Here is a 12,993-nt window from a genome sequence, read left to right on the forward strand (position 1 = left end):
TGAGCTGTGACAGGGCGAGAGAGAGGCATGGACATATATACACTAACAAACGTAAGGTAGATAGCTAGTGGGAAGCAGCCGCATGGCACAGGGAAATCAGCTCGGTGCTTTGTGACCGCCTGGAGGGGTGGGATAGGGAGGGTGGGAGGGAGGGAGACGCAAGAGGGAAGAGATATGGGAACATATGTATATGTATAACTGATTCACTTTGTTATAAAGCAGAAACTAACACACCATTGTAAAGCAATTATACCCCAATAAAGATGTTAAAAAAAAAATTTAGTTAGACCCGTTGATTCTAAAGTACATATGGTGAAAAAAAAAAACAAGAATAACCAAGAAAATCCTGAGGAAGAAGAATGGTGGTGGGGAGGCGGAAGAATGATATAGAATAGCATGGATTAAATGATATAGACAAGGAATCATTACAGGAAGTCCTAAAACAGAACCAATTATGTGGGGAATCTTGGTATATCACGTAAGTATATGTCAAATCACTGTAGAAAAGGTAGACGTTTTCATAAATGATGTTGGAGAAATAAATAACTATTGGGGGGGGTAGATCTATACTTTGCAACAAACACTGGAATGAATTCCAAAGAGGTCAGAGATCTAAATGTCAAAAAAAAAATGATTACCATAAAAGTACTACAAGAAAACATGAGTGAATTTCTAACAGGAATTCTTACAGTCTGGGAATCAGAAAAGCTTTTCTAAGACAACTGGAATCTTGAAGCAATAAAAGAAGAGACAGATATATCTGATTATGTGAAAACAAAAACCTTCTGCATGGCAAAACAAAAACCTGCATGGCAAAAGATACAAACTCAAAGAAAAAGGGCACATATCTCTAAATTATATACAGAGCTCTAAAAAAAAATCAAGAAAAAAGGGACCAAAAACCGTTAGGAAAAAAAGCATCAAAAACACAAACATATAATTCACAGAAAGAAAAGGCAAATATTTCCTAAGTATATGAAAACGTACTCAACATCATTCATAAGAGACACGTAAATTAAAATCACATAGAGATATCAATTCCCATCTATCAGACTGGCAAAAATTCAACAGGTAGGCAACATACTCTGTTGGTAAGATTTTGGAGAAACAGGTATTGTCATTTTTGCTGGTGGAATTAAATGATATAACCTCTATGGAGGGTGATGTGGCAATATCCAACAAAATCACATATGCATTTACTCTTTTACTCTGCAATTCCACGTCTACAAAGATACAATGCCAAAAATACAAAATGAATATGCACAACGTTATTCGTTACAGCACTATTTGTAACAGAAAAAGCTTGTATGTAACTTAACAAAATGAGGAAAACATCTATATACTTGTGGTGGTCAATTTATGTGTCAACTTGACTGGGCTACGGGGTGCCTAAATATCTGGTCAAATGTTCTGGGTATTTCTGTCAGGATATTTCTGGATGAGACTAACATTTAAATGGGTAGACTGAGTAAAGCAGATTGTCCTTCTTAATGAGGGTAGGCTGTATCCCATCACTTGAAGGTCTGCATAAAACAAAAAAGCTGACACTCCTCAGAGTACGAGAGATTCTTCTTGCCTGACTGCCTTTCAACTGGAACACTGAATTTTTCCTGCCTTGGACTCAAACTGAAACAGCAGCTCTTCCTGGGTCTCGAGCCTGCTGGCCTCAGGATAGGAATTATACCACTGGTTTGGAACTCCTGGGTCTCTGGCGTGTCAACTCATCCTGCAGATCTTGGGACTTGTCAGCCTTTACAAACACATGAGCCAATTCTCTGGAGAACCCTGATTAATACAATATCAAATAGAATGAACTCCATGACATAATATTAAGTAAAAATGAAATGTACAAAAGAGAGTATAAAACATGTACCACTTGAAGAGATAAGACAGGGTGGATACATGTATATACATTGTATGAATTTGCTTATTTCTTCAAAAAGGAGAAACAAGAAACAAATGAAGAAAATGGAAGGGAGCCTATTCTGAGTATACCTTTTTGTAAAGTTTTGACTTTTGAACCATGTAAATGCCTTATATTCCCCCAGATTAAAAGAAAATAAGAAAAAAGCCCATAAAACAAAGTGAAACTAACTGCATAGTAAATTGGTAACATAACCATACACAAAAGAATTGTTTCATGTAACTTTTACACACAGTATTCTGACCCTTAGTGAGATATGTTCTAAAGACGAAAGAACTGCAAAGAAATCTTAAACTTCACTCAGTTTATTGTTAGAAGTAGAATTGGTACTGTAATTTTGAAACCATTTTATGTGAACTATAGAACAAAGCAAATATGTTGATGTTATTCCAAACTAAGTCCTTCAGAGTAACAGAAGAGATAATATAGAAATATAAAACAGAGAAGTTAGGCAAAAAACCTGTAATGTTACATTTGAATAGCAAATACCAATTATGAATTTAAGACTATATAATATTTCTGTTCAGTGAAAAAGTCTAGAAGAAAGGACACCGCAGAAGCATATCTAGTGCCCAGATCTTAATTTCTATTTCTCACTACAAGAAACTAAGGCTCCTTGATTGTAGGTCTTGACTGGGAAGGTAAAGCTTATCTTGTAGTAGATAGCAAGAAGTGCTCAAAGGTGCTGTCAGAACCAAGAAGCCAGCTTTGAAGAGGCTCCCACTGGCTAAATACAGATTAATTTGAACACAAACACACACTCAAACACAAATCAAAGACTGATGGAAAAAGTGAATCCAGGAGCCTGCAGTGATATTCCAAAAACAAACAGACAAAACCCACCAAAACCAAACCAACCAACCAAACAACAACAACAAAACCACAACTCACTTGTCACAATTGGAATTGACCATTACACCAACTCCTTACTCTGAAAATTGCTAATTAAACAGAAAGAATTACATGTATATGTTTACTTTTACCTAGCCTTTCCAGAAAACATGTAATCATTCCCTGTTCATAAGGGAAAGTTTTTATTTACAGAAGAATGACCGCTAATAAATGCAAGGAATGATACAACTAAAAAAATCATTTTACCACCCCAAATTTATTTAATAAATGGAGTAAAACTGTTAGTTGAAAGATTGTTGGGAGACAAGATTGATTCACAAGCCAAAAATGTCACTCTACGTATGACTTGCTAATTACAAAAGGAAAACATAAGTTTACAATGGAAGGATCTAGTAGTTACCACCTTAACCAAATGGCAAAATTTATCGTCTCTAACAGTGGAATAACCTGACAATAAGAACTTGCTAACGTGATGCAACGTGAAGTATGCAGTTTCACCTAATAAATATTTTGGCAAAAATCTGGGACCTGAATCAACACTTTAGACTCAATGTTCAGTTTACAAGAAATAAAGGAGACTGAGGAAGTAGTTAAATGGCACCATGATAAAACAATCAAATAAATCCAAAACAAAGACACAAAGCTAGTTTTGGATTAGGATACAGATAATCACAATAGACCCCTGGTTGTGCTATAACTAGGAAAAAAGAAAAAAACCTACACAATCTAAAAATAATGTATTAAAAAGAAATCAAGAGAACTGAGTACGCAAAGAGGTCTAATGGAAGGGACCACAGGCACTTTGTGCATTTGCTGAAAAGGAGCATGAGTGGTGAAGGATCAAGCCTTCCAAGGTAGAGGAATTTTGTTCGATTAAAGGAAAAGCAGCAGAGCTTTCAATGGCTGCTTAGAATGGAGTGACACACTGGAAACTTTAAGAAACCCAAATGCAGAGATTGTTCTCGCCATTCTCCTGCCTTCCCCCATAGGTCTTTTTTCAAGTAAGAAAAAGATAGGGGAGGGGGGAGCACTGGAGACTTGGAGTGGGACTAAAAAAGCAAAAAAATTCTCTGCACTCTTCCATGGGCTTAGGTCCCAGAGTCCTGCTACAGGTTGGTACCTGTAATATACACAGAACAAGACTCACTCTCAAGGCATTTGAAGCCAGATGTGAATTGAAACTATCTAAAGTGGTAATCAAGCTTCAACCCAGCCTAACTCCTGATAAGATCAAAGTGTTCAATCTCTTATCCCAGCTGCCTATCAGAGAAAAAACCATGCCCTCTCTGGGAAAATAATATTTACCCCAGTCTCTTCTAAACATAATGCCAGTATATATGGGTTGGCCAAAAAGTTCGTTCGGGTTTTTCTGTAAGCGGTTACGAAAAAACCCGAACAAACTTTTTTGGCCAACCCAGTGTACTTTTAAAATTACCAGACATACAAGGAAGCAGAAAAAAATGATCCATAACCAAAAGAAAAAAACAGCCAAAAGAAACAGAACCACAGATTAATTTTATGTTGGAATAAGCTGACAAGGACTTAAATAACTATTATAAATTTTTTAATAGAGAAAAATATTAACTGAATAGATGAAAATATGGAGAACTTCAATAGAAAATGAAATCTTTAAAGAAGAGCCAAATTATTATAGAAAAATTAAGTAAAATGATATCTTGGAAACATCTCTTTTGGTAACTGATAGAAGGCCAAAAAGAAAAATCAGTAAGGATATACAGAATATTTGAACAATGCTACTAATCACCTCAAACCAACAATCACAAAATACAGAATGTGGTATATTTTACAAATCAACTGACATTTCTCTAAAAACAATGCAATGTTAGGGAAAACAAAAACAATAACCTAAAAAATTTAACCACCAAAGCACAAGCCTTGATTTAGGGGAAAAAAATTATAAAGCATGTTATGGGAACAATAACAAAAATCTGAATTTTATGAACTAGATATTTTAGGAAATTACTGTTAATTGTCTTAATGTGTTTATAGTATTGTGGTTATGTAGGAGATGGAGATGAAATGTCATGTCATCTGCAATTTACTTTCAAATGGTTCAGGAAATGGTGTGTTTATATGTTCCTTCCTCTGTGTGGAGAGTTAGAAAAGGTAAATTCTTTTATTAAACATACAACTATAACTTTATATTGTGTTTTGTTTCTAATTTAAATACTTCATATTACAAATAAAATTTTACTAATTTTTAGAAGGAAATCTTATGTATAATTCTTCAAGCTAAACAGTCAACAAAATCTCAGCAAGGTAATGTCAGTAAGACTTATTTCACATATCGAATTCCTCTAAAGTTTTAAGTATAACTACTGGAAGTAAACTTTTGTCAAACCCCTTTTAAAGCTGATTTTAGCTTTTCAGAGTGACACTGCTCTCTTAGAATTGTCAACAGGGAAAGGAAATACATATAACCCAAGTTAGAAATACAGATAACTCATTTCAAAATTCAATATTGCTTTGAAGCCTTTTTTCCCCAACCTAGTTTTAAGTTTAAAGTAAAGACACTATAAAACTTCTCTTGGGATTACTTTCCATAGTAACATCTTTTTACCATATTTTGCCACTGTTATTTTTCAGCAGTTTGACCTAAATTCTTATTAATGTTCTTTTTCAGCAGTTTGACCTAAAAATAACCTCTTTCAGAACACATGTAGATACAAAAACTACTGATAAAAACACAAATCTGAGGAATAAGAAAGAAGAGCGAAGTGTGAGGCATATTCATTATTCAAGTGGAAGGTACAAGCAAATGCTCCTATGAGAATACCACATATCAAAGTGGTATTTGAAATAAAGTCTGAGAGCTTGCCTGATGTATTGGAATACTAATTTAAAAGCAGTGCTGCTAAGAGCAAAGAATGTTGGTCTTAAATAGCGATGGTACTGACTTCCTGATTGGATTACATTATTACTTTGTGTCACAAGGGAAATATTTGGCTCAGTAGTATGCCTCAATTTGCGTTTCTTAGCTTGAAGGAGAAATGTATACTCCGTAGAACAGTCACATTTATAACCATTTTTTCTCTAGAAAAAGAAAAAAAAAAACCCAAACATTTTAATCCCAAGCATCTCATTTCTTATTATTCTGGCTCCTTCCTTTAGTTCCTCAACTCCACAATTCTTTGGCTCCACAATCCATTGATAATACCAATCTTTTCACTGTTCCTCACCTACCTCACATTTTCAGCTCACTTCTTACATATCATCATAATCACCACCATGTATACATCACCATCTCCCCTGCTCCTCTCTTAAGTCATTATACTCATTTGAGCATTAATCCTACCACACTGTCTGTCCATTCACTCTCTCCTTCTCCAAGAAAACTGTTTCACTATAACTTTGTGCCTTGATTACTGTAGCAGCTTCCTAACTGGTTTCCTTACTAACATCCTTGCCTTTTCTATAATCTATCTTAACACTACAATTAGTTCTTAAAAATCCTTGACACATTTCAAAAGATTAGTAAGATCCTGTAACTTTTTCTTCTTAAAACATTTAATGACTTCGCATCTCATGCAGAATAAAGGCCAATGTCTTCACAATGGTCCACAAGATCCTACAAAATCTAGCTGTTTGTTATCTTATTTTCTATCACTCTCCCCTTCTCATTCTGTTCTAGCCAAACAGGTCTCCTTGCTGTTTCTGAAACATGCCAGCAAGCTCCTGTCTCAAGGCCTCTGGACTTGTTAAGGCTTGCTCTCTTACTTCCTTCATGTCTTTTACACATCACTTTAGTGAGGCCTTCTCTGTCTACCCTCTTTAAAATTGTTTTATTTCTCCTTGCTTTATTTTTCTCACAGCACTTACCATTATCTGACCTAGTGTATATTTAACTTATGTATTGTTTCTTGCTTCTAACCCTCACTAGCATGTAAGTTCAATGAGAGCAAGGATTTTATCTGTTTGGTTGAGTGCTATACTCACAGTGCCTATGATGTGACTGGTACACAGAAGACAATCACTTAAAGTTATTTATTAAATGAATAAATAAAAGAACGAAGTAAAATACATATTTTTCTCTGGATTATTTATTGAATAAATGAAATAGGCACTATTATATAACTTTTAAATGAAATCAAAACAGAAACTTTGAATAAAAGATAATTGAAATGAAATATAAACCTAAAGTTACCATAAACTTATTGTCCAAGCAGAAAGATAATGTTTTGTTTTCTGGGAATTGATTTTTAAATTCAGTCAATATACAAATTCATTCTTATTATTTTACCACTTGAGAGAAATGATCAGCAGTATTCCATTTTCTGATGTTTTTAAAATTAGAAGCTCTGCTATGAGAAAATAAACATTATCCAAAGTCAATATAAGTGCTGGAATACCCTGAATCACATATAAAAATTCAGGATTTGGAAACTTTTAAGATGTTTTCAGCTTTAAAGAATGGAAAGTATTCATTTTTACTTGAATCCAAATATAATTATCTAAAGAACTTTCTATACTATAACTTATTAATGATGAGTCAAGTGCTAAATCTCATATTTTAAATGTACCAATGCTTAATTAAACAAATGTATTTAAAGTTATACACTTAAAAAGTTGAAACAAAGAAATTTAAGTTATATCAAAGAAAAACATTTTGATTAAAAAATGGTGAATGAAATAAACATAGAGAAAGTGAGGCAATGGGAAGAAGCTATTTAAAAGACATCATCTGTTTTAAAACATTTCTATTTTGGTACAATGAATCATATACGGCATTACTTAGACTTAAGAATTTAAATAATACATTAGAAACCAAAACTGTTAGTTCATAAAAACACTCACCTACAACACCATTCAATACGACCTTCGCCCTCACAAGTTTTTGCCCAATGATTATCTGCCAAATTTTTCATTGCAACAGCATATTCACAAAGTGTTTCCTCATCCTCACAATGTTCTCGCCAGATCTTATCAAAATCTCCCACTAAAAACAAGGAAAAAATTAAATTAAGTTGACTTAAAATACATCAGGCTCCTAAAAGCTTCAGCATAATCTACAATTATTTAAAGACGAATAAAAGCAAACTCATGAAGTAAAATTCTATGAAGTTTAAACTTCATAATTTTCGAAGTTCCTTTATGCAAATTGGATCCATCATTTTAACCATGATGATTTGATAACCAAATAAATTTTACCATTTTAAACAGATGGATTTGTGAAGCTGAATAAAACTAATAAATACAAGTAGACATACACAAGTTATCAATTTATAAACCAAAAACATCCTGGTAGGGGACAAGTATGGCTGGGCATTCAAACATTAATTGTCCTGCTACCATTGGGCAATACGACCTTGCAGCAACAGAGAAGCCACTTAATCCTTCTTCTTGTCTGTTATTTTCTTGGATCTCTACAAATTTATCAGTTTTCTATATTAAAAGGGGTTGATAAGTGAGATGGCAATGTAAATTAGCATGCAAATTAAATGGTTGTGTATTGATACACTTGGACTTGCTGTAGGCATACTACACTTAAAAAATTATAATCCTAGTGCAAAAACGTTGCTAGAGAAATTACCTTGGAAAACTCTCCAAAGTTTTGAGTCTTTATAAGATGAATAAAAATTATAAGCTGACTACATTATCTGGCCACAGCATTACTTCCAGCTACTACCTTTTTTCTTTTTTAATTAGATCAGTCATCATATTTAATTTGAAAAATCAATGTGAGTTCTGATAAAGAAAGGTATGAATATGCCACAATCAAATAAATAACATTTACATAATTGTAAAGGTAAAAGAGTAAAAAAAATTATCAAGTTGGCTTCAATCAATGTTCTTAGACATAATCTAGGTTCTCTTGCCACATGTTCAAATATAGGCAATTGTTTAGCGACAGAATAAACTTAAAAACATAAATACAACAACCAAATTTGGGGATGATAATTATATTCAAGTTCTTTCCCCAGGTGAGACAATTAGATTCCAGTATTTAAGAGTTGGTTTTTTTTTTAACAGAAAAGGAATTATAATAGTTCAAATTTAACAACACTTATCTATTCAAAATTTGAAAAACTTTACTGGTTATTTTAAGCACTTAGCCCAGCACATACTGAGCTGAAAACCAAACTATTAGCCTTCTAGTTTGACCAATACCAGAAAGAGCAATAAGGGTACAAATATGCCCTCACACTCACATTGCTTAGTTAAGATGAATATGTATCAGTCTCAGCCTTGGTCTGAATATTGACTTTAAACCCCAAAAGAATGAAAAGCTTTCTCTTTTTTCATGGTTATGTTCTTATACAATAATATTTTCATTAATCACTAATATTTGTGTAGTGACAGGGCTCTCAATTTGTTATACAGCAGGTTGGCAATAACTGTCCACTGAAAACAAGCAGGCAAACAACTTTTTCTACATTCTCAAAGAAAAACCCCTCAGTTTTAGTAACATCTTTCAGATGTAGTTATTTATCAAGTATCTAAGTAGGACTACAGGAAGTAAAGTCTTTGAAACAAATACTTTGATTAATGATACCTTAATAAACCTATGATGTTCATAAGACTATTCCTGACTTTACTCATCAGACTTGATGTCAAATGATTCATTAAGGTACAGTATTATTTTAAAGGTGCTTTATCTTTTTTTGAGATGGATATCGTCAACTCTAAAAGGCCCTTTGTTTGAATATGTAAGTTTCACTGTCTTATGTAATGTACATATTATAAATAAATACATAAATTTACTACATTTTCTGGTAATAGAAGTCATTCAAACAAAAGTTTTAAGATCAAATACGTTCGGGAAAAGCTATGTTTAACATACTTAAACAGATTTCCTTTTTTTAAGACTTCTTAGTTTAGATTCTACAGAAGGTACAACTTAAGACAAGGACCTGGGTTCAAGTAGTCTATTTAGGAGGGAACCCTATGAAACAGGAGTGAGGGAGTGGGGAGAACAAGTTAAGGGAGGAGAAAATGCTAATACAAGGGTGCATTACTGAGGCTGCTGCTGTGGGCAGCACAGAAGCATACAGAAAGCCTCTGGAATTGTATACCTAAAGGATGGGAGGCTGGAGCATTTATCTATCAGTTACTATCCCCCATTAACTGAGGGTTGTTAACAACCTGTACCTCTAAGTCTACACTTAGGCACTGAAAAAGGGGATTCCCTCAGTGGGCTCCATCAGTGTTGGAAAAAGGTGAAAAATAGAAAAGAAAGCAACACACATTTAAAATGGGACTCCGTCGGGGTCAAGTGCCTCTGAGCTCACAGTGTTTGTCCACCACACCCAAGGACCAATGGTATGCTGTGAGCCGCCAAAGGCATCTACTATAAATTCTCAGAGTCCTTACTATAACATCGTATACTGTGAAACTCAATTTACCCTAGAATTATTCTACTAGTTATGAGATACAAAGACGAGTTTATATATATGTGGAAACCTATTGCCCTTCAGCTTTTTAGATGACCTCTAGTTTCTCACACTCAAAATTCTCTTTAAATACTTCAATTTTTTACGTAGTTTTAAGGCTTACTATCTGCTCTACTAAAGTTTTGAGGAAGGATTCACATTTTGTCTGTAAGCCTATCAAACTGATTGTAAACTTCTATTTAATGTTTTCACTAACATTTAAGAGTCTCCAGACTCTCTAAATATGCTGATACTGAGATTAACGTGATTAATAAAGTCAGTACACTTAATATATAATTGAAACTAATGCAATTGTACATACTTCTCATTCCTTCAACAGATTTGCTGGGAAAATACTCTAGGTCAAACACTATAGAGAATAATAAAGCTAACGAGCAAGCACTGGCATCAAAGGAAGGGGAGAAGATGTATTAAAATGTGGTATCTGCTCTAATAGAGATATGTACCTGACATATTCACTATGGTCCATGTAAGCCATTCTGGACCCAGAACTTTTAAATCATGTATTTATTCAACAAAAAGTATCAAACCCCAACTACTAGGTATACACTATGTTATATGTCTGGTGGTTACAAAGTTGAACAAAAAATATAGTTAGCCTTCAGAAATTCCACTTTCCAGAATACCCTTGAAAGGTTATTTTTAAAATAAATAAATTTATTGAAAACAGAATGGGAAAATTCAGTATTTTTTCATAATAGCCCATTATTTGCTTTTACAGTATTCAAAATAGTGCTATTTACCTTTTAATCACTGTATTTTCAAAATAATTTATGATTTGGGTTCCAGAAGTCAAAAAAAGTTAAAGTTCACCAGTGCCCAGTATACAAATTCAAAACTCTGCTGCTAACTTGGTCAAACTGCATATGCAAAAAAATATGTTAAAACTCAATTCTGAGGATTTTTTGGTTGTTGTTATCTTTTAGTTATTAGGTCAACCAATATTTAAAAGACTGTCTTATTTAAAAGGAAATACTTATTCATTATCGAAAGGTAAATTAAGAACTAAGAACTTCCTGAGGTCTGCATCAAAGATCTACTCAACAGAACAAGAAATGCTTAAGTATTAAAATGCAATCAATCAGAGGTCTCAATGAATTAATAATTAGCTTTATAATGATTTTTATATATTGGTATTTGTGATGACTCAAAATCATTGTGATTAATAATCTATTTCCTTACTTATTTCTTACAGGCATCCTATAAAAATATGAATGTATCTTAGTTAAAAAGAGAGACAGAGAGAGAGAAAAGGGGGGAGGGGCGAAGTGAAGAGAAGGAAATGGAGAGAAGGAGAGGAAAATCTCTAATTAATGCATACATTCGAATTTGCCCTAACACAGAGAAGTCTGGGCAATTAAAAAATTATATTTAGAAAGCACAATTAAATATATATATGTCCTGCAGCCTAACTTGAAATTAATAGTTAATAAACATTTTATAGTCAGACTAAAATAATAAATCTAGAGAAGGAATCAGTATTCATTTGTTCAAATACATCATTTTAAGATCAACTTAAAGCTCTGCCAGGTCTTAAAGATAAAGTCACCTGATTCTCATAAAATTCTAGAATGAAGTTCACATTAACATGACTTCTATTCATTATATTCTCTTTACATTTAAATTTTTAAAAACACTAATTAAAAAATTAATTAATAATTCAAAACACAAGTGATGCCAACTTAAAGCTGCCAAACCAAATTCAGTATGGAAATCGGATGAACCAAATTATTCTGAAGCTTGGTCCTACTGTCAGGAATAATACCATAATTATTGACTAAACTCACCTTCACAAACATATGCAACAACTAAAGAATAAATATAAGTTACTTCCTATGAAAAGACAATAACTAGGAAAAAATAGCACATTCATTAGTTGATTAAAAAGACAAAGTTCTATGGAATCTAAGAAGGAAAAAAAAAACCAAGCAAGCTCATAGATACAGAGAACAGACTGGTAGTTGCCAAAGGCAGAGGGTAGGGGAGTGGGCAAAATAGGTGAAGGGGGTCAAAAGGTACAAACTTCCAGTTATAAAATAAATATGTCATAGAGCTGTTAAAAAAAAAAGTTCCATTTTTAAGCATTTTGTGATTAGTTTAAGATATTATTACTTTGACTGCAGGTGTCTTTGTAAGAACCAAGTATAATAAGTTAAGGAGTTATTTATTGTTGCTCAAGAACAGCTGTATTACAGGTCCAAACTCAGGTGAACCAATGGAATCTCTAAACTGTCTCTTTAGAATGGATACTCTTTAGAATGGATACTATTCTTCCTTTTTGAATTAACCTCTCTCATGCCTTCAAAACATAACTGAATTCCCATGTTCTTCAAGAGGATTTACCTGCCTCCCATTTGATCATCTTACAATTCCCCCCATATGCAGTTGCCAACCTTATAGTACTCTGTCACTTGTTTATATAAAGAGTCTTCTATTAAAACCAGGTGTGATTTTTCCCATTAGAAAGTATAAATTGAAAGGCAAAGACTATTTTTGATTTATAACTTATATAAGCTATAGAAGTTAATCATGGTACCCCATTAATGGGGGAGAAAATATTTAAATTTTCACCGTGCTCAAAAATTATAAGAAGGGCTTCTCTGGTGGCGCAGTGGTTGAGAGTCCACCTGCCGATGCAGGGAACACGGGTTCGTGCCCCGGTCTGGGAGGATCCCACATGCCGCGGAGCAGCTGGGCCTGTGAGCCATGGCCGCTGAGCCTGTGCGTCTGGAGCCTGTGCTCCGCAACGGGAGAGGCCACAACAGTGGGAGGCCCGCGTACGGCAAACAAACAAAAAAAAATTAT

General features: G+C 33.7%; 1 protein-coding gene across 1 annotated transcript in view; it reads right to left on the minus strand.

Annotated features, from left to right (window-relative positions):
- Positions 1-12,993, minus strand: part of SAMTOR (S-adenosylmethionine sensor upstream of mTORC1) — an 89,612-nt gene that overhangs the window by 64,245 nt on the left and 12,374 nt on the right. Inside the window, exon 2 of the mRNA XM_019925185.3 lies at positions 7,592-7,733. Coding sequence (XP_019780744.1) covers positions 7,592-7,733 — 142 coding nt within the window. The remainder of the gene's footprint in view (positions 1-7,591; positions 7,734-12,993) is intronic.

Source organism: Tursiops truncatus, chromosome 9, assembly GCF_011762595.2.
Source record: "Tursiops truncatus isolate mTurTru1 chromosome 9, mTurTru1.mat.Y, whole genome shotgun sequence".
Classification (NCBI taxonomy): domain Eukaryota; kingdom Metazoa; phylum Chordata; class Mammalia; order Artiodactyla; family Delphinidae; genus Tursiops; species Tursiops truncatus.